Source organism: Rhinatrema bivittatum, chromosome 4 (assembly GCF_901001135.1).
Source record: "Rhinatrema bivittatum chromosome 4, aRhiBiv1.1, whole genome shotgun sequence".
NCBI classification, from domain to species: Eukaryota; Metazoa; Chordata; class Amphibia; order Gymnophiona; family Rhinatrematidae; genus Rhinatrema; species Rhinatrema bivittatum.
In genome coordinates, this window is record NC_042618.1 from 148,243,268 (window position 1) to 148,267,783 (window position 24,516).

At 39.6% G+C, this 24,516-nt stretch overlaps 1 protein-coding gene across 6 annotated transcripts in view; it reads right to left on the reverse strand.

Annotated features, from left to right (window-relative positions):
- RALGAPA1 (Ral GTPase activating protein catalytic alpha subunit 1) overlaps positions 1–24,516 on the reverse strand; it is a 647,855-nt gene that overhangs the window by 231,009 nt on the left and 392,330 nt on the right. For all 6 annotated transcript variants that reach the window (XM_029598964.1, XM_029598967.1, XM_029598968.1 and 3 more), the window contains one exon: positions 24,268–24,451. In XM_029598964.1, the coding sequence (XP_029454824.1) occupies positions 24,268–24,451 (184 nt within the window). The remainder of the gene's footprint in view (positions 1–24,267; positions 24,452–24,516) is intronic.

Here is a 24,516-nt window from a genome sequence, read left to right on the forward strand (position 1 = left end):
GTAAATCATTGCTGTCTTTTAACCATGGTTTTTAAAATATCTTCATGTCTATTTTTGGCAGACTAGTTAATGATTTAAAAATAAAGTATTATTTAATAATTATGTTCAGAGTTACAGGCATTTTTAATTAGTTTATGGATCCCACTGACATACATGGGTCTTTCGATAAATGAAATATCAGTTTTGAGAGCTTTTCCCAGTTTCAGTGGAAGGAGATCACACCGCCTCAAATGGTACAAAGAGCTTCTATAAGAAAACACAGTTGCTCCTGTGTGATAATGGTGTGCTCGGGTCAGGCTGCAAGACTTTGTTTTTCTGTTCTTCACCATGTCTCCCTGGGATGGCCCATTTTACATTTCCAGTCAGATATCCAGCACTGGGAAGTTTTGACCAGTGTGTAAGCTGACATTGATAAAACATGTCCAAGCAATCTCCAGCCTCTTCAGTGTTTGAATAAATTTTGAATTTTTAAGACAATTCATGGAAACAATGAAAAGAAATAGTGACCAGTTATATTTGAACTAGATGATTAAGACATAAAACCTTGAATTCAAAGTCCCTGTATAAGAGTTTTATGATGTTCACCATATTCTGGAAGATTTAATATAAACAGAGGATTTCCTGAGAGATTCAGGATGAAAGTTGTTAAAAGCCTTTTCAAAATCTATAAAATTGACAAAAAATGGTGCTAAGGAGGTTAATTTGGATTTGACTGGTGAAAACAGGATGAAACTTTGAAAAATGCTTTCACCGAAAGAGACAGTAATGTTAGCTGAGATACGTATGGTCAGAGGCTCATATCACTAAATCCATTATCTCAGACAGTAACTTACAACCTAGGATAGTGGTAAATGAAGCTCACTCCAAGGCAAGTTTGTGCTAACAGTGGAGTGCCTCAGGGTTCACTTCTGTTCAATATTTTCAGAAGTGATATTACAGAGAAGCTTAGTAGGAAGGTTTGCCTTTTGCAGATGATATTAAGATCTGCAACAGCGTGAATATGCCACATGGAATAGAAAAATGAGAAGTGATCTAAAAGGGGGGCGGGTGTCAAACGTTTGGCAAATAAGATTTAATGCATAAAAATGTAACATCATCATGCTGGGGTACAGAAACCCAAGAGAGCAGTGTGTGATGGTATAAAGTAGTGATACACATCAACTGAAGATGGAGTGGTGGGTATTCATTTTAGATTATCTCAAGATTGCTGAAGAATGTGACACAGCAGTAGCAAGAGCCATAGGAACATTAAGGTGTACTGCATAGCCAGCAGAAAAAGGGAAGTGCTAAATGCCACTGTACTTTCAGTGGCAAGACTTCACCTGATTTCCTTGTCCAATTTTGGTAGCTACATCTCCAAAAGGACAGTGACTGAGGACAGTCCAGGGGAACATAAACTATGAGATGAGACTTAAGGCCCTAAATATGTAGAGAAGGATATGATAAAGACATTCCAACACCTCTAGAAGTATAAACACCACATTAGAGGAAAGCAGTTTTAAGTGGAAAGAATTTTTTTCAAACTTTTTTTTTTGAGCGCACACACACACTCACACATCTCCAGTCTAACAAGTGAACATATTCCTCCTCCCTCTTTTTGAGGGTTAGAGCAGTAGGCTATGAACCAGGAGACCAGGATTCGAGTCCCGCTGTCGCTCCTTGTGACCTTGGGCAAGTCACTTTGCCCTCCATTGCCTCAGGTATAAAACTTAGATTGTAAGCCCTCTGGGGATAGGGAAATACCTACAGTACCTGAATGTAAACCGATGTGATATCTCAGGTTGAATGCCAGTATATAAAAATAATAAATAAAATAAAATATAGTATATTTGTGCAGATACATGTATTAATACTAAAGAGGCAAGTTAACTAAACTTACCAATGGATTATTGATGGCAATGTAAGGTATATATTATAGGGCTGAAAGATGGGATTTAGCATAAGATATTTTAGAAGATTCTACATAGCCTATGAGAGAAAATCATAAAGATCAATATCCAGAGCTGGGGAAAGCTTTCCAGGTACATTTATGCATGTAACTTTATCCACATGATCAGTGGGACTTACCTGGTTAAGTCTGCCACTGAATATATCTGGATAAATTCATGCATATAAAAACTTACTTGGATAACTGACAGATTTTTATGACAAGAACGATGCACAGCACTTTAGCTGGATAGCACTCAATCTGTGTGCTCAGGAGCTAAAGTGTAGCCTTATCCCCAGAATGCTTCCAGTGTTGCCTCTCTATCTAGATAAACTGTATGCTCAAATGTTATCTGCCTAGTTGGGAAGGGGGAATATTCAAATCTTGGCTTTTGCCCAACTAATTCCAAAATTAAGTCCGAGAAATCCTTTAAATATCAACCTCATAGATAACACTTTGCGCTGTATTCAATTTGTAACAATTTTTTCCATTTCCGTGATATGCCAGATTGCCAATCAATTAATTTAGGAGGCCTAATATATTTCTTTTTGGAATTGATTGCACACCTGGCAGCCTTTAGTAATAAAATTTTGAACACTTCTTTTATTTAAAGGCAGAAGCCTACTTTTAATGCTGGAATCTGAGAAGAATAATCTAAGGTAGCCTTCATGCTGTGATATCACAAACAGCATTGATCTCTCCAATTCAAAACCATTTAATTAAGGGACACTCCTGCCATTTTTGGATCTAAACTTTGAAACAATTTTTGCATCAGTATTAAACAGATTGGCCCAAAGGAGTTGCACAGAAAAGAATTTGTCCTCTTTGGGTAAAACTGTAATATTAGAATGGAAAAACAACTGGGGAGTGACAACTGAATCCAAAGCAATATTTAGTACTGCATGTAGCCAAGAGGAAAGAACATGAGAACATTTTTTAAATAGAAATCTAACAAAAACAATCCTGTTTTCTGGTAGGAAGGCTCCTTCAAGCCCATGCATATTCAGGGAGGTCTATTGGGTCATCTAATGCCTATCAAAATCAATCAGCTTGGCTAGGTGTGTATCATTAAAAAATTCTTCCATACTAAAACAGGATTCAGGAAATTTGGAAGCTTGCAACTTTTTAAAGAAGTTATATACTTAGACAATTTCATAACAACTTTAACACATTCAATCCTTAAATTAGATTCCAATTGGACAACTACACAAAAAAGAGTTAAGTTTTGGATACCAAACTCTCAGTCAACAATGGCCATCTGCAAATATCTACTGTATATATATAAAAAAAAACAAACCCGACAACTATCATGCAGCTACCTTCACAGCTCAAACTTCCACCCTTCACAAACAAAAAGATCTATTATACTCAGCCAAGCCACATGGTATAACAGAATATACTCTGACCCAAAAAAAACCGGGACAAATACCTCAAAGTTCTGACAAGCCTTTCAAATAAAAAGGCTGCAACCCTAAAATCAGATTCAGGAAGATTGCATCGTCATTTAACACAACCAGAGCAAAACTACTGCAATAAAAATGAAAGGAAAAGCATAGAGTACCTCTTGTAGTAACATACAACCTAAAGTTGGAAAACCTGAGAAAAATCAAAAGACCTATTACCAATACTCTCTGGATAACTCATTGAAAGAAATATTCCCTGCTTTGCTGGCATTAGCCTTCCGGCAACCACCTATTCTGAAGCAAAAATTAGTTACAAACAGGCCAATACTGTTAACCCGCATTTGGACGCACGTTTTCGACGCGCTACCTTTACCCCTTATACAGTAAGGAGTAATAGCGCATCGAAAATGCGCGTCCACCCCCCCCGAAACTAATAGCGCTGCAACATGCAAATGCATGTTGATGACCCTATTAGTTATTCCCATGTGATTCAGTAAGTAAAATGTGCAGCTTGGCGATATTAAGTCAGAGGTCCCAAAAGTTAAAAATAATTAAAAATAAAAAAAATTTAAAATCGGCTCGCGGCTTGAAAACCGGGCGCTCAATTTTGCCGGCATCCGGTTTCCGAACCTGTGGCTGTCAGCGGGTTTGAGAACCGATGCCGGAAAACTTGAGCGTCGGCTGTCAAAACTCGCTGACAGCCGCTGCTCCTGTCAAAAAGAGGCGCTAGGGACGCGCTAGTGTCCCTAGCACCTCTTTTTACCGTGGGCCCTAATTTGAATACTTTTTTTTACTGAATCGAGCGCACAGGAGAGCAGGCGCTCACCCGCTCTCCCGCAACTTTTACTTATCGGTCTGAAAGAAAGTTTCTAACAAAATCAGGCCCCAATGTAATAAGATGTGAGTAAAAAATGAGTCCGGAACTACATGTCCCAGAAAGAAATCTTCGCTCTGCCGGCAAGGGCCTATTAACAATTCCATCCATTAGAACGGCCCACTTATGCGATGTTTGAAATAGAGCAATCTCCCTAGCAGGCCCCAAAATTTGGAACTCACTACCATTATCCCTACGCACACAACCCAATTCCAAATTATTCAGGTCAAACTTAAAAACCTGGCTATTCACTAAAGCATTTGAGGATTCACTTCAAGACAGGAACTGAACTATCAGAGATACTTCCCTTATTTATGTCATCTGACTAATTTTAGTCTTATTTTAACATGCTATTTTATTATTTTTTTTTATGTAATTAACATATTTATATTAATATTGCTTTGACATGATTTTAATTTGCTTAAGGAAAATTGTATCATCTAATGTTATATTATTCGTAAACAGCTATGATTGTTCGACCAAATGACAGTATATAAAATTAATAAACATAAATAAAACAAAAAAAAAAAGTTAATTCTTGATGCAGTAAGCCATCTGTATGCAATCCAAAAAAAAGCACACAAAAATATGCTTAGAAAGCACAAAACAATTTATGCACATTGCTGCGTGCAAAAAAACATTTCTGTGCACAAAAGTTGTGCTTCTATAGGTTGTGCGCACAAAACATGAGTTAGAAGCTCAAGATATGTTTTATGTGCATGAAACATAATAGACACATAGAAGCAAGATGGCAGAAAAAGACCGCATGGCCCATCTAAGTCTGCCCATTCACCCAATCAATCTAGAATTACAATTTCCAACACTTCCCTAGGAGATAACCTGTATTTATCCCATACTTTCTTGAATTCAGATACTGTTTTTGTCTCCACCACTCTACTGGGAAGCTGTTCCATGCATCCATCACCCTCTCTGTAAAGAAATATTTCCCAAGATTGCTTCTGAATCTACCCCATTCAATCTCATCCCATGACCCCTCATTCTAGTATATTTGGATTTTCAGAAGGCGTTTGAACAAGTCTCCCATGAAAGGCTTCTGAAAGTCATGGGATAGGAGACAATGTACTTGTATGGATTGCAAACTGGTTGAAAGACAGGAAACAGAGAGTAGGATTAAATGGTCATTTTTCTCAGTGGAAAGAGGTAAACAGTGGAGAGCCTCAGGGAGCTGAACTTGGATCGGTGCTTCTTAATATATTTATAAAAAAGGTCCTTAATTTTCAGTTTAAACTGATTTTTACCGATAAACTCCTAGATTTTTCCAAAGGTGACAATCAATTTAAACTGATATTCACCCAAATTTTAGGCCGATTAAAAAGCTGCTTCAGAGTTACAGACACAGTTTCAAGGCTTTCAGCCATGTGGACCAAAGTGCATGCTTTGTTTCAAATTCCACCATCCACTAATGAAGGCTCTCACCCCTTCAGTGCCATCATGCCGTGTTTCAAGTCCCACCTTCTCACCCCCAAGCAAAGTGCCTGTTGTCTGATATCCTGAATGCGTTTGAAGTAGGCCCTGTCTACCAGAAGCACGTCCCGACAGGCTCCCTGACCCTGCACAAAAACAGAAGTGCAGGATTGCAGAGCATGGAGGAGAGTGCTGGGGGGGGGGAGGGAGAGGGAGATTCTCAGTGAGATAGGAGGAAAAGAGGGACATGCAGGAAGGGACTGGGGGTAGAGATAGGGATGCTGCTAGGTGGGTGGGAGAATCTGTTAATGTTTTATTGCCCTGGCTTCTGTCCACCAAAATAAACTGCAATATTTACCTGGAAAAAAGGGGAGTCTTTTTTTTTTTAAACTAATTTTCTCCTGTTTTTGTTCTGATCATAATAAACTCTGATAAATTCTCAGAAAAAAATAAAGAACAATAAAACCAAAAATGAAGGTGCTTATTTATAAATGATCTGGAAAGGAGTAAGATGAGTGAGGTGATCAAATTTGCAGATGAGACAAAATTATTCAGAGTAGTTAAATCACAAGTGGATTGGAATAAATTGCAGGATGACCTTGCAAGTCTGGAAAATTGGGTGTCTAAATGGCAGATGAAATTTAATGTGGACAAGTGCAAGGTGATGCACAGAAAAAAATAACCCATGCTGTGATTACATATTAAGTTTCATGTTAGGAGTTACTATCCAGGAAAAAGATCTGGGCATCAAGGTGGATAATATATTGAAATCTTCTCTTCAGTGTATTTCAGCAGTTAAAAAAGCAAATAGGATATTAGGAATTATTAGGAAGAGAATAGTGAATAAAACGGAGAATGTCAAAATGCCTCTGTATCGCTCCATGGTGAGACTGTACCTTGAGTACTGAGTTCATTTCTAGTTGCCATATCTCAAAAAAGATATAGATGCACTAGAGAAGGTACAGAAAAGGGTGACCAAAATGGCAAGGGGGATGGAATGGCTCCCCTATGAGGAAAAGCTAAAGAGGTTAGGGCTGTTCAGCTTGGAGAGGAGACGGCTGAGGGGTGATATGATAGAGGTCTTTAAGATCATGAGAGGTCGAACGAGTAGATGTGAATCGGTTATTTACATTTTCAGATAATAGAAGGACTAGGGGTACTCCATAAAGTTTACAAATAGCACATTTAAAATAAACTGGAGAAAATTCTGTCTCACTTAATGTACAATTAAGCTCAAATTTGTTGCCTGAGGATGTGTTTAAGGCAGTTAAGCTTAGCTGGGTTTAAAAAAGTTTTGGACAACTTCCTGGAGAAGTCCATAAACTATTAATCAAGTTGACTTAGGCAATAGCCACTGCTTATTACTGGCATTAGTAACATAGGATTTATTTAACACATTTATATGCCAGATCATCTAAAATTCTGAGTGGCTTACAATAAAAAACAATCACAATTTACAAAAACACACATAATAAAAAGTCATACTAAAAAAGTAAACCATATTCAAAACAAATGTAACTTAACTCTTAAGAGATAAGCTTAAAATTTAAGAACTGAAAAACAGCTGACATCTGCCCGTACGAGAAAATAAAAATACTTAAAAAAATGTGAATTTAAAACAGGTGGGTTTTAAGCGTTCTTAAAAATCTTAGGAAATTCCTGCTTACGTAGTGTTTAAGTTAGTTTGTTCCACAGCTCAGCTCTTGCTACAGATAACAGTTTATCTTGAGAATCTGTTAGCTGTATAATTTTATGGTTAGGAATATCTGAGAGACATTGTCCTTCAGATCTTAAGTTTCTAACCAGGCAGTGAATCTTTAACAGAGTGTTAAAACAGACAGTAGCATCATGACTTAAGATGATTGTGTATTCTATCGGTAGCCAATGCAATGATTTTAGGACTGGGGAGATGTGATCAAACCTTGAAGAAGCTGTTAGGATCCTTGTGGCAGAATTCTGAATCACCTGCATGGGTACTTGCCAGGTACTTGTATCCTGGATTGGCCACTGCTGGAAACAGGATGCTGGGCTTGATGGATCCTTAGTCTGACCCAGGATGGCAACTTCTTTTGATGTTTTTTCCATTAAAAGAGGATCACCTTCTGTGCATGAAAGCCTTTGAGATATTTAAATGTCTCTGTCATATCTCCCCTATCGCATATTTCCTCTAGGGTGTACGTGTTTAGATCTTTATGTCTATTCCCATAGACTTTTAGAACGAAGACCATTTTAGTAGCCACCCTCTAGACTGACTTCATCCTGTTTATATTATTTTATTTATTTATTTATTTATTTATTTTTAATTTTTATATACCGAAGTTCTTGTAGAGACTACAAATCACTCCGGTTTACATAAAACGAAGAACTGCTCAACAGAGAGCGGAGCTTTACATGGAACCGTAGAACATATGGAACAGTATAACTGGTTGACAATTTAACATAATACTAAATAAAGTGATAATAGTTTAACTGGAAATAAATAAAGAAATATAATATTTTATATATAAGAAGTATAACTATTTAACGTAGCAATAAATATAAAAATAAGCAATGCCAAATAAATATATGAAATAAAGTGAATTTTTGATGAATTAAAGTGAATTAATGCATTAATTTATAAGTGTACAAATGAATGCATGCATCTGAATTACTAACCTCTGGGAATGCATGCATCTGAATTACTAACTCTGGGAATGCATGCATCTGAATTACTAACTCTGGGAATGCATGCATCTGAATTACTAACCTCTGGGAATGCATGCATCTGAATTACTAACTCTGGGAATGCATGCATCTGAATTACTAACCTCTGGGAATGCATGCATCTGAATTACTAACCTCTGGGAATGCATGCATCTGAATTACTAACTCTGGGAATGCATGCATCTGAATTACTAACCTCTGGGAATGCATGCATCTGAATTACTAACTGTGGGAATGCATGCATCTGAATTACTAACCTCTGGGAATGCATGCATCTGAATTACTAACCTCTGGGAATGCATGCAAACTCAGTCTTTAAACTGGTTCTGTTACGTGAGGACGAAAACAGCAAAAGAATTCAAAGGGGCATGGGATAAACACTGCACATCCCTAAAGGCCAGAGGACGGAAACAAAGAAACGGGTGCACGGGGGTGACCTGCTCTGAGCAACAGTTACTGCCCCCAGCAGAAGGCATGGGGGGGTCACTAACCTTAAGCAATTAGCCTTGACACCTTTGATGCAACGTCGGTCTCTGCTTTGACCGTGGGTGGGGAAATGAATTCAGAGGAGAGCCAGCACTGGGCCCTGACTTTTACAGTCCGGGGTAGTGATACGCAGACATGAGGGGAAAAGCACAGGAGCGCGGCTATGGCCAAGTCCGAAAGCAAAGCGAGTTCAAATTGTGTCAGGAAGGCCGCTCACCCTGGCAGTAATGTTGTGGTGGGTTTGACAGTGGTTTGGTTTTGATTGTAAGTACTGCTACCCTTTGTGGGGTAACATGGATGGAGCGGCAGGTGCTGGGCTGCCTGGATGGACACATTTTGAAGGTACAGTCTCCAGAATTGTACATAATATTCCAAATAAGGTCTCACCAGGGACTTATAAAGTGCGATATCACCTCCCTTTTTATGCTGACTATTCCTCTCCCTATGCAGCCAAGCATCTTTCTGGCTTTTGCCAATACTTTATCCACCTGTTTGGCCACTTTAAGATCATCAGATACAATCACCCCAGATCCAGTTCTTCCTTTGTGCTTAGAAGAATTTCACCTCCAATACTGTACTTGTCCCATGGGTTTTGCAGCCTAAATGCATTTTTTTTTAGCATTACGTTTTAACTGCAAAACCCTAGATAATTCCTCAAGCTTTGCTAGATTCCTTCTCATGTTTTCCACACCTTCCTAGCTGTCTATCCTGTTACAGATTTTGGCATCATCCGCAGAGAGACAAACCTTTCCTGATAATCTTTCTGTTATGTTGCTCATGAAAATGTTGAAAAGAACCATCCATGGATTGATCCCTGAGGCACACAGCTAGTAACACCCTACCTCCTCAGAGAAAACTCCATTTACCACTACTCTTTGTCACCTCAGCCAGTTTGTAACGCAGTTAGCCACTCTAGGTCGCATACCAATATTCCAGGGGTGGCCAATTCTGGTTCTTGAGAGTCACAAATAAACCACGCTTTCAGGATATTCATAATGAATATGCATGAGATAGATTTGCATACAGTGGAGACATTGCAAGCAAATCTCTCTTGCATATTCATTGTGAATATACTGAAAAGAAGGCTTGTTTGTGGCTCTCGAATACTGGATTTGACCACCCTGCAATATTCAAATACCTAGAAAATAGATAACCTATCCAGCTAAAGTTAGCCAGACAAGTTATCTGGGATATTCAGTGGGATAAACAACCCTCTGTATATCTCCGATTAAAGTTATTTGACTAACCATAGCTAGATCATTTTAAACCTAATCAGCTGTTTTCGCATATCACTAGTTAGATGTAAAGTTATTTGGTTACGGTTTGCTGGATAACTTTAACCTTAACTGGCTATACTCAAAAGAATATAGTCTGTTAACTGCCGATTAGCAGGGTTAAAAAAAAAAAAAAGATGATTGCAGACTTAGTGCCCTGTGACAGCTACCGTCCCCACAAATGTTCGGTCCTGTTGGGTTGAGCTTGCAGCCTCCCCACCAAACCTCAGCCATCTTCAGAAAAATAAAAAGAAACAGTTACAGACTCCTACCTACCTCACCTTGGTCAAGCACATTCTTAATAAACGGTAGCCTCCAGGGCCCCTCTTCCTCCGGCCCCCATGCCCAACTCACCCTTCCAGTATCTTCAAGGACAAAGTTCTTCAGCTCAGATTATGGTGGCAGCCTACTATGACTTGGGCTTGGTGCTTCTGCTGTCATTAGGAGGAATACGCCGGATGCTCAGGTGGGCACCCAGCCAAACATTTGCGACACCTCTTCTATTTGAAAGTATGAGCTCCAGTATCATCCTTTCCCTTGTAGGTCCATCATTTTTCTGAGCAGAGTTCCTAGGAAGGCATCCACAATCTCTCTACTATTTTCTGATTTATCAATGTGATACCCCAATCCACATTCGAGAGATTATCTTCCCACTAACACCACTTTCCTCTTCATGCTTATCTTTTGGATGTCTTCAGTCAGCTCTGTCTCTGTACAATCCTGACTTTATTTACAGTCAGGCCCATTGGCCCCATGTGGATTATAATATCAAAGTCAGAGTCCTTTCTTTCTTTTCTGATAGTACTAAGAATCAGGTTTGTATTCTTGCTAGCTAAGATCCTGGAGAACAGGCACTTAGTCTGGAGTAAAACCAAACTGGATTTAAATAAAGCTAATTATCTATTACTGAGCAATATAAAATTGCTGTCCAGGAATATAACTATAAATTCTACCAAGATAATATTGAAACTGCTCAAAATAATTCATGACAGCTCTTTATTGCTGCAAGAAATTTGACTATGTCAAATCTCCTGTAGTCTACTCCCACTGCTTATTAAAGTATGAAGGGTTTGCAACATATTTTGAAGATAAAGTTAAAAAAATGTATCAGAGCCTAAGACCCAAAGTCAACCCACTGATCTGCTGGAAGAAAATATTTCTTCCATTATTTAATGGATAGATGTCTAATTCAGTTCATGATATTTCGATGCTTTTAAAGAACACTCAGACTTCTTTTAGCCATTTAGATATCTGGCCTTTCACATTTATTTCCTTCAGGTGATAAATTAGGAGAACAATTTGTGTGTCCAGAACACAGATAGTGGTCTGAAAGGGCCAAGTCTTCTGCTCTGAGACAGAATGTGGTATTCTGTAGAGCGGCTGTGTTGTCCCTGGTATTATTAAATATTTATATGCACCTCATTCTTGAAATTATTAGTTTGTGCTTTCATAACTCAGTGCTATACAGATCTGCAAATTTATTGTTCACTTAACAGTAATATCTCTTATTCAGTACAGGCCATTAATGATTTTTTAATTCAAGTGTATCTAGCAGAAAGCAACTGGATTGGAAATTCTGAACTGGATTTGGGTGGTCATCAAGTTTGTCTGGAAGGGGTCCCTCTAGCAACCAATTTTCAAGTAAGGAGTTTGGGAGTTCTCCTTGATAACAGATTTAGCTTGGATGCCCATACTTCTTCAGTTAGAGAGCATGGTTTAAGGTAAAATCAGTTTGCTCATTTAAACATTTTCTATCTGAGATCTAATAGAAAACAGTGATGCATTCACTGGTCTTGTCAATATTGGACTACTGTTAACTATTTTGATCAGATTGCTTGTGAAGCATGTGTGGAGCCTTCAACTGGTCCAGAACGCAGCCACTAAGATTATTTCTGGGTGCTGTGATAGAGATACCTACTCAAAGCCCATTTTTTTCAGAAAGTTTTGATTTTGTTAATTTGTAACAATTTTGTTTTTGGATCAGATGGCTTATCTTCAATTTTATTCTATTTTTTATTGATCCAAACTAGTCTATATTTTTTGTTTTGATATTTTGTTATTTTTATATGATTTATTTAATATATGATTTTGTGCTAAATGCATATTTTTATTTTTGTACATTGCTCAAAATTTTTGAAGGGGCAATTAAGCATAAATAAATCAGAAGGGAAAAGATGAATTTTCATTTGTCAAGACTATGAAAATAAAATTGCTACAAAAGTAAAGAAATCTGCCCCAACTGTACACTACAATGAAAGTGTACACTTTCAGTACCCTGTGAAATTGGATAATGCATGAAAGGAAGTCTGAAGTTCAGAAGAATGTATTGGATGTGGCTACTTTAATGAAATCACTTACATTAACATCTTATTAAATTTGTGAATTGCGCAACACAAAAAGGCCTAGGCGACGAACATAAGGGAACATACATAATCATAAAAATTAACAATACAAGGCTAAAACAAAAAAAAATCATTTATGATAACAAGACTTCATTCTATAAAAATAATAAATAAATCACAAAAAAGGAAAAAATAAAATCAATAAAAATTAAAACAATGATATTTTTACAGGAAATCATTAATTTAAAAATAAGCTAAATTAAATAAAGTTTTAACTTGTTTTCTAAAATGCTTGACTGAATCCGATTGTCTCAAATCAATCAGTAAGGAATTCAAAAAATTGGGCCCGGCAACAGAAAAAGCACATTCACGGGTCGTATGTAAACGTGCCATTTTTGGTTAGCGGATTTCAAGTAAGCCACGTTGAGATGAAAGCAGGGCTCTTGTTGGTTGGTAAAGTTTTAACATTGAGTTAGCCCAAAGACATTTAACAGCTTAAAAATCAACATTGCAATCTTATACTTGATTCTTTCGTGTATTGACAACCAATGTAGTTCAATCAATGTAGGTATAATGGCAAATCATCAGAGTAAACTGCTGAAAAATGAGTACTTGATTATCCAATTCTTAGATTAGATATTCTGAAAAGTGAAGATTAGACACATGGCAAAGACTATTGCCTTTTTGGAAGTATTACCTGTTCATGGAAAGGGAAAGGATAGGCTATGCCAGATAGATAATTTTAATTCCTGGCTCAAAATCTGGTGTTAGGAAAGTGGTTTTGGATATTGGAGGCTGGGGCCATATAAGAAGCAATAAAAAGTTATATGGTAAGGATGGCCTACATTTGTCTATGGTAGGAAGAGGATACTAAGTGCAAAATTCAGATCCTACATGATCAGGCATTTAAACTAGAGAGTGGGGGTGGCAGGAGGCGGTCAGTGTAATTGGCATATCACCCCCAAGCAAAATGGGAAAAGGGAAGAAAATGTAACAAAATCAATCAGTTCAAAAATACAGAAAAGGTGACTAGAAAGAGCAGCTGGAAAGCTATGACCACAAGTGCTCATAGACTGGACAAAAAAGTCCCAGACCTACAGGCCCTAATGGTGGAGGCGGATGTGGACGTTGCTGCTGTTACTGGGACATGGTTTACCAAGTCTCATGATTGGGATACAGCCATCCAGTGTTATAACACGTTAAGGAAGGACAGAGGGGACAGAAAGGGGGAGGAATAGCTCTTTATGTAAAAAAAAAAAAAAATCAAACCAACTGAACTGCAAGGAATGTGGGGAAAAGAAGTGTTACGTTCACAGCTCGCGGCATTGGTCCACAAGCAGTTACACCTGCTTGTGGAGCCACAAGCAGTTACACCTGCTTGTGGAGCCACAAGCAGTTACACCTGCTTGTGGAGCCACAAGCAGTTACCCGACGACAACGGCTGACTCCAGCCACTTGATATGACAGGGAACTGCCGCCGCCGCTCCAGCTGCAGTTCTAGGTGTATGCCAACTTGTGAGGACCCCATGGCAGGAATCCAGGCTCTCAGTGCGTCCCAACGACATCACATGGCCAGGTATTTAAACCCTGGCCGTGCAACACAGCGTTGCCTCAGCAAGGTCACCTGGTTTGTCTTCAGCCCGGTTCAGCTCCAGTCTTCAGCCTTGCACCGCCCTTTGCTCCATTCCAAGCCTTCTGCCTTGTCTTCAGCCACAGCCTTGCCTCTATAAAGTCTTCAGCTTCAGGCATAGCCCCTTGGACTCTGTCATAGCTTGGCCATGCTAAGACTCGCTCACCCGCCGTTGGCACAAAATTTAGGACCCAGCCCATGAGGTTGCATCAATTGCTCCAAGGCAAGAGGGGTTAATGCTGATGTTGCTCGCAACAAGCAGCAGCAATTTGGACCATACACAAAAAAAAAAAAAAAAGATGGCGGTACTTCCATTTTGACTGGTGTGATCCACAGGCCACCAACTCAAACTAAAGAACTGGACAGAGATCTGATCAGACATCCAAAATGTGGGAAAGAAAGGAGAAGTGTTGCTCGATGGAGATTTTAATCTGCCGGATGTAGATTGAAGTATCCCTTCTGTGGAATCTACGAGTAGTGGATGGGACTCTGCTCAAATAAATGGTAATGGAACCCATGAGGGAGGGTGTGATACTCTATCTAGTACTCACTAATGGGGATAATATCTCTTAATGTTCGGGTAGGGGCTCACTTGAGCACCAGTGATCAGATGGTATGGTTCGATATCGCAAATAGGATAGAGAAGTCACATGAAGACCCGAGTTTTGAATTTCATAAATAAGGACTTTGTCAAAATGGGGACGTACCAGGCAGAAGAACTTGAAGACTGGGAAAAAAACTGGTGAGGTGGAACAACAGTGGGCTAAATTAAAAGAAACTATTACCTAGGCAACAAATCTATATATTAGAAAAGTAAACAAGAGAAAGAGGAAAAAGAAACTGATCTGGTTCTCAAAGGAGGTAGCTCAAAAAATAAAGGCAAAAAGAACAGCATTGAAGAAGTATAAAGAATCCCAAAAACGGGAACACAGGGGTGAATATCTGTTAAAACAGAGAGACAAAGAAATAAATAAGGAAAGCAAAAGGTTTAGCGGAAGGAAGGATTGCCAAACAGGTAAAGCAAGGTGACAAAACATTTTTCATATATATCAGAGAAAGAAGAGAGGCCAGAAATGGTGTAGTGAAATTGAAATGTGACGAGGAGCAATCTGTGGAGAGATATGAAGAATTGGTGGAAATATTAAACAAATACTCCGGTTTAGTGTTCACTAAAGGCACCCCTGGAGAAGGACCATTGCTGTTTGAGAAAAGCGTAAATGGGGATGGGGGTAGATGAAACTGTTTACGGAACAGAATGTATGGGAAAAGCTAGGCAAAGTGGACAAGGCCATGGGGCCAGATGAGATACTCCCCAGGATACTGAGGGAGTTCAGAAATATGCTGGCAGGGCCACTGAAGAACCTGTTGAATAGATCCCTGGAAACGGGAGTGGTGTCGTAGGATTGCAGAAGAGCAGTGGTAGTCCTGCTTCACAAGATTGGTAGCAGAGAGGAGGCTGGAAACTACAGGCTGGTTAGCCTCACCTCGGTGGTGAGAAAATTAATGGAGACACTGCTGAAGGAAAGGATGGTGAATTTTATTTTGTTTAAATATCTTATTGTATTTTAACTACCAGAATTTATTGTTGCTTTTATAATTTTATGATTCTATGATGTGAACCGTTGTGATGTTTCTTGCGAATGACGGTATACAACATTTTAAAATAAATAAATAAAATAAACTATTTACATTTGGGTAGGTTGCTGGACCCAAGGCAGCATGGATTCACCAGAGGAAGGGTCAGAAAAATTTTATTTTCATTGGGTGACTAGAGAATAGGCTCGAGGAAGAGCGTGTGATGTTATCTACTTGGATTTCAGCAAAGTTTTTGATATGGTCCAGCATAGGAGCCTTGTGAATAAAATGAAAAGCTTGGGAGTGAGCGCCAAGGTGGTGGCATGGATTACAAACTGATTGACTGATAAGAGACAATGTGTAATGGTAAATGGAACCTACTCTGCAGAGAGAACAAGTGGAGTGCCTCAGGGATTGGTGTTGGGACTGGTTCTGTTCAATATCTTTGTAAGCAACACTGCGGAAAGAATAGAAGATAAAGTTTGTCTATTTGCAGATGATAATAAGATATGCAACAGAGTGGAAATGCCTGACTGAGTAGACAGAATGAAAATTGATTTAAGAAAGCTTGAAGAGTGATCGACGACTTGGAAGCTGGGATTCAATGCCAAGAAGTGCAGTCATGATTCTAGGATGCGATAACCCAAAAGAGCTGTATAGAATGGGAGGTGAAAGACTGATAGGCATGGGATCTTGGAATAATACTGTCTGGTGATCAGAAGATGGAGAAGCAATGTAGCAAGACAATAGCTTAAGCCAGAAGAATGCTGGGCTGCTTAGACAGAGGAATAACCAGTAAGAAAAAGGAGGTGCTGATGCCCCTGTACAGGTCTTTGGTGAAGCCTCATCTTGAATATTGTGTTCCGTTTTGGAGGCCGTATCTCAAAAAGGAGAGAGAGACAGGATGGAGGCAGTCCAGAGAAGGGCGAAAAAAATGGTGTGGGGTCAGTATCAGAAGACTTATGAGGAGAGGCTGAAGATCTAAATATGTATACCTGGAAGAGAGGAGGTGCAGGGGAGATATGATACAGACGTTCAGATACCTGAAAGGTTTTAATGATGCATGAATTTTGAACCCTTTCCACTAGAAAGAAATCAGTAGAACTAGATTTCAAGAAATGAAACTCCAGGGAGGACGACAGAACCATTGTTATGAAATATTTCTTCATGGTGGATACCTGGAATGCCCTTCCAGATGAGGTGGTGAAAATGAAAACAGTCAAATAATTTAAAGGGGCATGGGATAAACACTGTGGATCCCTAAAGGCTAGAGGAGTGGTTCTCAACCAGTGTGTCGCCAAGCACATGCAGGTGTGTCGCCACACTTCCCGGTCCCTTGCTGACCCAGCTGCTCCCCCTACCTGAGCAAAATAGGTCCTCCGCCGGGGCTTAAAACGCTGATAGCCCAGGTGGAATGTGGCAGGCCAGCTGGAGTCAGCGGCACCAGCATGCTCTCTCCACCCCCCCCCTCCGCGGCCGTGTGCACGGGAAGAAGAGACCATACTAGTGCATGCAGCGTTGGCCTGAAGAAGAAAAGAGAGGCGCAGCCTGAGGAATGAGCAGCGCGGCTTGGAGAAAAACGAAGAACAACGTCAACTCCCGTGGCTGATGGGACTCCTTTCTCCGCGAGGGCTGAAAGTAAAGGAGGTTATTGCTGCCTTTAGGGTTGGAAGAGGCTGCTGCTGTCACTAGTTTGGGGGGGAGGGGAGGTGAGTGAATGAGCAAGCATAAGTGTTTGATGTGCTGTGTTGTGTGTGCGCGTGAGACAGCATGTATGTGAATGATTGAGGCCTGTATATGTGAAAGAGAGTATGTGTGTGATTGAGAGCCTGTGTGTGAGAGATAGCATGAATGGAAGTGTAGGACTGAGAACCTGTATGTGTAAGTTTGTGATTGAAAACCTGTTTGTGTGAAAGAGTATGCGTGTGTGATTGAGATCCTTTGTATGAGAGAGAGATCATGTGTACGTATGATTAAGAGCCTGTGTGTATAAGTAAAAGAAAGACCATGTGTGACTGTGTGATTGAGAGCTGGTTTAGGTGAGGGAGCATGTGAGTATGTGAATGAGATCCTGTGTGTAAATGAAAGAGAGTGCATGTGTGTAAGCATGTGAATGAGTCTGTGTGTGAGAGAAAAAGACAGCATGTATGTGTACGATTGAAAACCTGTATGTGTAAGTGTGAAAAAACAGACAGCATGTGTGTAAATGTGTAATTAAGCGACTATATAAGTGAGAGAGAAAAAACGTGTATATGAGAGCAATTGAGAGCCAGTGTGAGAGAGAGAGAGAGAGAGAGAGGAGAAAGTTGCAAGCAAACCATCCCCCCTCCTGCTAATTTAAAACAATCTCAGGGCACCTGGATATCAAATGCTCCCAGGTATGCAGAGCAAAACATTTTTTGTATCCTTATTATTTTTCATTATTGGGCCTTTGTGTCTGCTATTTTGAAATATTTTATTGGTATCTAGAAATTTTTGAAATGAGTTTTTAATTATTGGATATTCCATTTATCAGATGTTTTGAAATAATCTGTTCCTTTTGTTAGTATGATTTTGCTATTGATTTTATATTTCTTGATTTGTTTAATAAGGACTGGTGATGTTTCTCTTTTTCTTTTGTTACACTGCATACAGAGACCCTGGCTTGTTGCAGTTTCCAATTCAGTTTTTGTCTGCATGCTTCTAGTTATGCATTTTGGTCTCTTTATTCTTTGTTAGGTGAGGGTCAGCACATGTGATTCAGGTGAGGTTTTCTGCTGCTGTGTAGTTTCTGTGTAGGGCTCTATAGCAGCCTGACTTGGTCCTTTTTCCTAATAGGAGATTTATTTATTTATTTATTTAACACTTTTATATACCAACCTTCATGAAATGTATTGGTGTCTTAAGGCCTGGTGTAATATTTTCAGTGTTGCCTTTTCTTAGATAAGGTGGTTACTGTTTGAGTGCTGGAAATTGGTGCTGTTTTGGTATGGGATGTTTACTATTTATGCAATTTCTGTTCAGACAGTATAAGTATCTTTTCCTTGTATCATTCTTAACAATAGAAATAATACTGGGCCTTTATTTTTTTTTATTTCCGCCGTGAATTGTAATGAGCAGTGTGTCACACATGTGAGCGTGGTCTGTTAGGTGTGTCACGATGGGAAAAAGGTTGAGAACCACTGGTCTAGAAATGAAGAAAAGAGTGCATGAAGGTAACTTGCTGGTACGGCAGTTACTACCCTTAAAGGAAGGTATGGGAATTACTACCCTTGATGGTTTGATGCAACTGCAACATTGCTCTTTGCTTCAACGGCAGAAGGAAAAAGGGAATTTAATTCACACAACCACCAATGAGAGTTCCCTTTATGGTATGGGGAACTGATAAGGATGGGGATAACTTGCACGGAGCAGCAGTTACTACCCTTAACCAATAAGCCTTGATTCCTTTGACACAACTGTATCACAGTCCACTTTGACGGTTGGGGAGAGGGAGTGGTTGGAAAGAAATATTGGATTTAGATGACAACTAACATGGGCCCTGATTTTTACAGTCTGGGGTAATGATTCACAGATATAAGGGAAAAAGCACAAGACTGCTTCTACAGCCAAATCCATAAGCAAATCACTTCAAGAAGCATTGTCTGAATTTTCAAGAAGGCTCATCACCCAGTAAAAGAGAAACATGGGGGTAATCTGCACAGTATGGCAGATACTACCATAAGAAGCTTGCTGTGTTTACTGGATAGACCATTTTGGTCCTTTTCCGCCATCATTACTATGTTACTATGTGAAACTTACTATGGTACACTTGAAAAAAAGATGAGACACGTAAGCAAGGCTATATGAAGAGATTGCGCTGTCAAATAAAAATGACTGCTTTGTGGCAATCATCTTAGAAAACTAGTCTTTAAATCTTCGCAATCTCAGTTATATGGGAGAATTTAGCACACTAGTCTCATAGATGTGCAATAGCAGCACATTTGGAAAGGTTAAACTGATATACCAGCTGAAATAAGTCCTGTACGATTCCAGAGAAATTCATGGAAAGCTACAGAGATAAAAAGTCATACCTGGCAAAAGCTATTCGGTGTGTTAATGCTATCATGGTATGTTTAGGTAACCCTGGCTCTTTATATCTTGTAACTGGATTTTAACATGTTTGTATTGTCAAAGGTGTGACTTTTTCTATCAACTGCTTGCTTTGTATTTATCATGCAGAGTGCAGGACAGGCTTTCCTTTTGTGTTCAAACATTTGGGCATCTGCCTATGTTCTGTCACCGCACCTACTGATATGGAATGTGTAATTATGCATCTGAACTCTCTTCTCTGCCTCTAGCTAAAGGAGGAAAATGCTCAGGAGTTCAAATAGAGTAATTTTGTTTTTGCTTTGTCTCTTCCCCCTCTAAAACACTCCTGGATAAACCACATTTCACACTGCATTGAGGATAATTTTCAAAGTCATTTACAACGGTAAATGGCATTTCTTAGTGTCTAGTCAGATGAATCCAGAACAAGTGGGTTAATCACTCTTACCAGCAGATGGAGGCAGAGCAAGCTGACGTCACAGTACATATACCCCTGCAGTGACCTCAGCCCACCAGTATTCGCCATCTCCAGCAGATGATGGATGTGTATGTCCCCACTGGGGATTGCTTCCATTTTAAGAAGGAGAATACAGGAAAGAAAATTAAAGCCCTGTTCTCCTGCAGTGATACCAAATGATCCCTCCCCCAGTTGAGATTTCCTGAGGTGATTTCCGTGGTCCCTCAGAGGTGTGCCTTAGTCTGGTAGCTGGTTTTTTGCCGGCATGGACTTAGCTGCTTGAGCAGCTGAAAGGTAGCGGGTGCAGGAAGCCGAGCCGCAATGATGGCACATGCCCTCTCCTCCCACAGCCGGAAACAGTCTCTGTGCTTTGCTGGGTAAAGCTGTGCTCTGCTAAGTTTAAAAATAAAAACAGACTTAGCAGGAGGTTTTTTTTTTTTTTTCTGTGTAGGGTTTCCTCCTCCCTCCGGTCTCTGAGCTCAAAGTGCCATTCCGACATTTGTCCCACTCCATGGGCAGTCGGAGGATGTGGGCAGCCTGACACGGAGGCTGAAGCCATCACAGAGAAATGTTTCCAACCGGTGAAATCGGCTAACTTCTCAACCGGGGTGTAACAGAAGCTTGCCAAGGGTTTTTTTTGTTGGTCTGAACCCAGGCCAAAGTCTCAAAGGTGAAGAATGCTGGCTTTATTTAATTGTAAATTTGGACCGAGTAGGTCTCTAAACAAGAAGGCACCCGGGTTCAGCCCAACAAAAAAAAAAATCCCTTGGCAAGCTTCTGTTACACCCCGGCTGAGAAGTTAGCCGATTTCACCGCTTGGAAAAATGTCTCCGCTATGGCTCCAGCCGCTGTGTCTAGCCCTACACAATGGGTTAAGTTTTGAATACTTCATCACACTTCTTTCATAGAAAGATTTTTTCAGATAATCTACTGGTTTGACGTCACGGCTACCTTCGTGGTCTTTGATATTCGCAATGTTCTCTCTACTCTTTACCGTGAGCTGCATCGAAAAATTTGAGGAAACAGCAGGCAAATTATAGAACAGAAACTTGTGAATCCTCCAGTCCCCCTGACGCAGCTCTGACACGAAACTCGGCCGAGTCGGGTCCCCCGGTTATACTTTAATGTTTACTAAGTCATTTAATCTGTTTGGTGCACAGTGACTGTGTGCATATGTAAAATAAAAAAATCTTTGGTGATGAACTGTTATTGTTCAGTATAATTTGTGCCACACATTGTTCTGTTGCGATTTATCTATATGTGTATGCTTTACACTCCGCCCTTCTCTTGCATCTTCTCTATTAAAGCCATGCCAGCCTGCTGTATCTTCCAGTGACCAAGCACAGGAATCTGTTTCCATTATAATCCAACTGTGAATCTGACTGCATATATATTTTGATTAAGAAGGACTGTCTCACTCCTGGTCAAAGTATCCTCAGAGTTCACCTAGTACCCCTCACGAGAAAAAAAGAGAAGATGAAAGAGGTCCTTCTTGACCATAAAACTTAATTCCTCTACTTCTAACTAAAAGGTATGCATTTCAGAGAAGGTCCACCACATATGACCCATCCATTCTACAACCCCCTATAACAAAGTAGTGAGGCAGATTTGTCAAATTTAATGAAAAACAAGTACCTATATGTTTGGTGAAGCAATTTCAACATCAATTCAATGCGTCTTGCAGATATGGAGAATGAATGTGCAGCCTACCAAATTATGTCCCAAATAGTCTTCCTCAAGATTCATCTAGAAATCTTTATTCCAGACATCTTATAGATGTTGGATCCTATTCATGACTTGATCAGTGATCACCAAAGATTTATACATATATATGACAAGGGTTTTCCCATCAACCCCTTATCACTCAAAAACCTTTCAACAGAAGTGAGATATCTAGGCATCCACCCCTTACTCTGAAATCTCACCAGTGTCTCTCTTATTTGTAGATAAAGAGTGCAAGATTCCTGGGTCAATTTTAAATGTATCTTTCAGCTACCGAAACACAGCCCATCTAATTCCTTCTCCATATCTGCTGTACAGATCTCAGGACCCTGCAGTTGCCAGCCTCCATAGCTGGAAAAAAGGAGATCCTAGGATTCCTCGCCAATGGTGAAATTGGCAATAAAATCTCCTCTTTCACATTCAGAAAGCTGCACTTTCCTCCAGATATTCATAGTGTGTGAGAATATCAGTTTGTTCCTCAAAATTCTCCTAACTACTAAAGAACACTAGGCTTCATCAACAGTAGGGGCAAGTTGAAACACTCCACCTGTGCCTGCTTCAACTGAACCCATCCAACTGGAGTGTCCAAACTATACTATTTCCAAATACATACATTACGTGACATCCAGTAACCCTGAAATGTCATACCTCCCTGACATTTTGGTCTATATAGCGTACCATATTAAATGCGCCCACCCAGTTATGCCAAATAAAACTTTGCATCAGGATCTTAACCTAGGGAAATAGTGCCTCTGGAACCCTACAAGGAAGATGTTGAAACAAGTACAGCAGATGAGGCATTATACATATATTAAGCAGATTGATACTCCCTGCCCAAGAGATCAGTCCATCCACTCCTTCAGATCTTTCCTAATTTTGACCAATACTGAAATATAGTCAAGTTTGTAGAAATTGCAAGTCTGGTAGACACTTCAATTTCAAGGTAGGTAAAACCATCAGGATATTCTACAGAACTGTCAGTCTTTTGGGCATCTGTACTTTATCCCCAATAAAAAGTAATTTAGACTTCTCATAATTAATTAGATATCTGGACACGTCTCCATATTCCTCCAATAGATTCACCAAACATGGGCCAGGCACCTTAAATTCAGACAAATATAATAAAACATCATTTGCATAAAGAAAGAGGCTCTGCAAGGCTTGCTGTCTTCTCCTCCTGTTTACCTGAATGAGTGGGTGAGTGAGGGGATCTGAGGGGTGCAGTTGTGCTGCTCATCCTGTCACCAATGATTCTCTTACTGGGCAGGTGGGCAACAGAACAGCAATGTACTGAGCACTATCGCACTGCCACAAATGCTTTTTTTTTTTGGCAGGTCCTTGGTCTCCTGTGGCAAAATTGCAGGTGCAAATTATATTTGGAAAGGTGGGGGGCGGACATAGTCCCTGTGGCTCCCTGTTCAAATCCCATGCTTATAAGTGAAACCTAACATCTTGATGATAAGCAATGTTAAGTGATTATCTTCACTATGCAGCAAAGCAAATTTCTTCCAATGAGGCATGAAAGTGAGGAATACAATCTGCTGACCAGTTAGAGATTGTATGCTAATCTACATGAAAGATGGGTTAGTTGGTATAAAAAATATTTTTTAAGCAATCCCCAGTAGGGAGATGCACATCCACCATCTGCTGGAGATGGAGAATACTGGAGGGCTGATGTCAGCTGTGCTCCATCTCTATCTGCTGGAAAAGGTACATAACCCACTGTATAGATTACATTCTTAACACTCAGACAGGTTAATCATTCTCAAAAGTTTTAATAATTATATCTAGCACTGAAATCACCTAAATTAAGCCCAATGACATCATATAATGAACAGTAACATGTTCTAGTTTATATATTCAAAATCATAAAATTGGTTGTCCCAAAGTTTGGCCTTGTTTTTAACCAATTTCTATAATAATCAAGTTCCTGAACTTCCTATAAAGCTCCCGGAACTTATTTGTCTTGTCTGTGTGTCTAGACTAGACTAAGTTCCATGGAGAAGAGACTTTTTCTTATGTGAATCTATACAGTGCTACGTGTGCTTTGTAGCACTACATAACGATGAATAATTATAATACTCTCTTCAGCTCAGTTGGCTATGATATTACTTATGGCGACCACAGTTTCTCTTCTGCAATCTACTGATATCAAAGACAAAAACAGCTCTGATGTGTCCCACACAACTACTACACCAATATATCTTATATACAACTCATTAGTAGAAGATAAATAGTGGTACAGAATATACAACTGTACAAAAAAATATTAACACTTCCAAAGTTTGGGATCTTAAAAACAGAGGATTTTATGCTCAAAGTTTGTAATCCAGTACAGAATTTCACTTTGATCACTAATAAAGTAAATCAGTTCTACATACCCTCTGCGACTGACTGAAGTTTAGTAGAGCGCTCAGAGTCTGGAGAATGTAAAGGCTCTGGTTCCTTCAGACTTTCCAAGCGCATGAAAGGATCATAATCCTCCGAGGCTAGATCAGGAAGGCTGAGAGGAAAATACCTGGGGTTGCTGAAATACTGAGCTCCATAGACACAGCCATGCAGAACCTAGAACAAAAGGCAGCAGTTCTGAACAGTTTTAATCCAACACTTTACCCCTTAAAAGTTCAGTA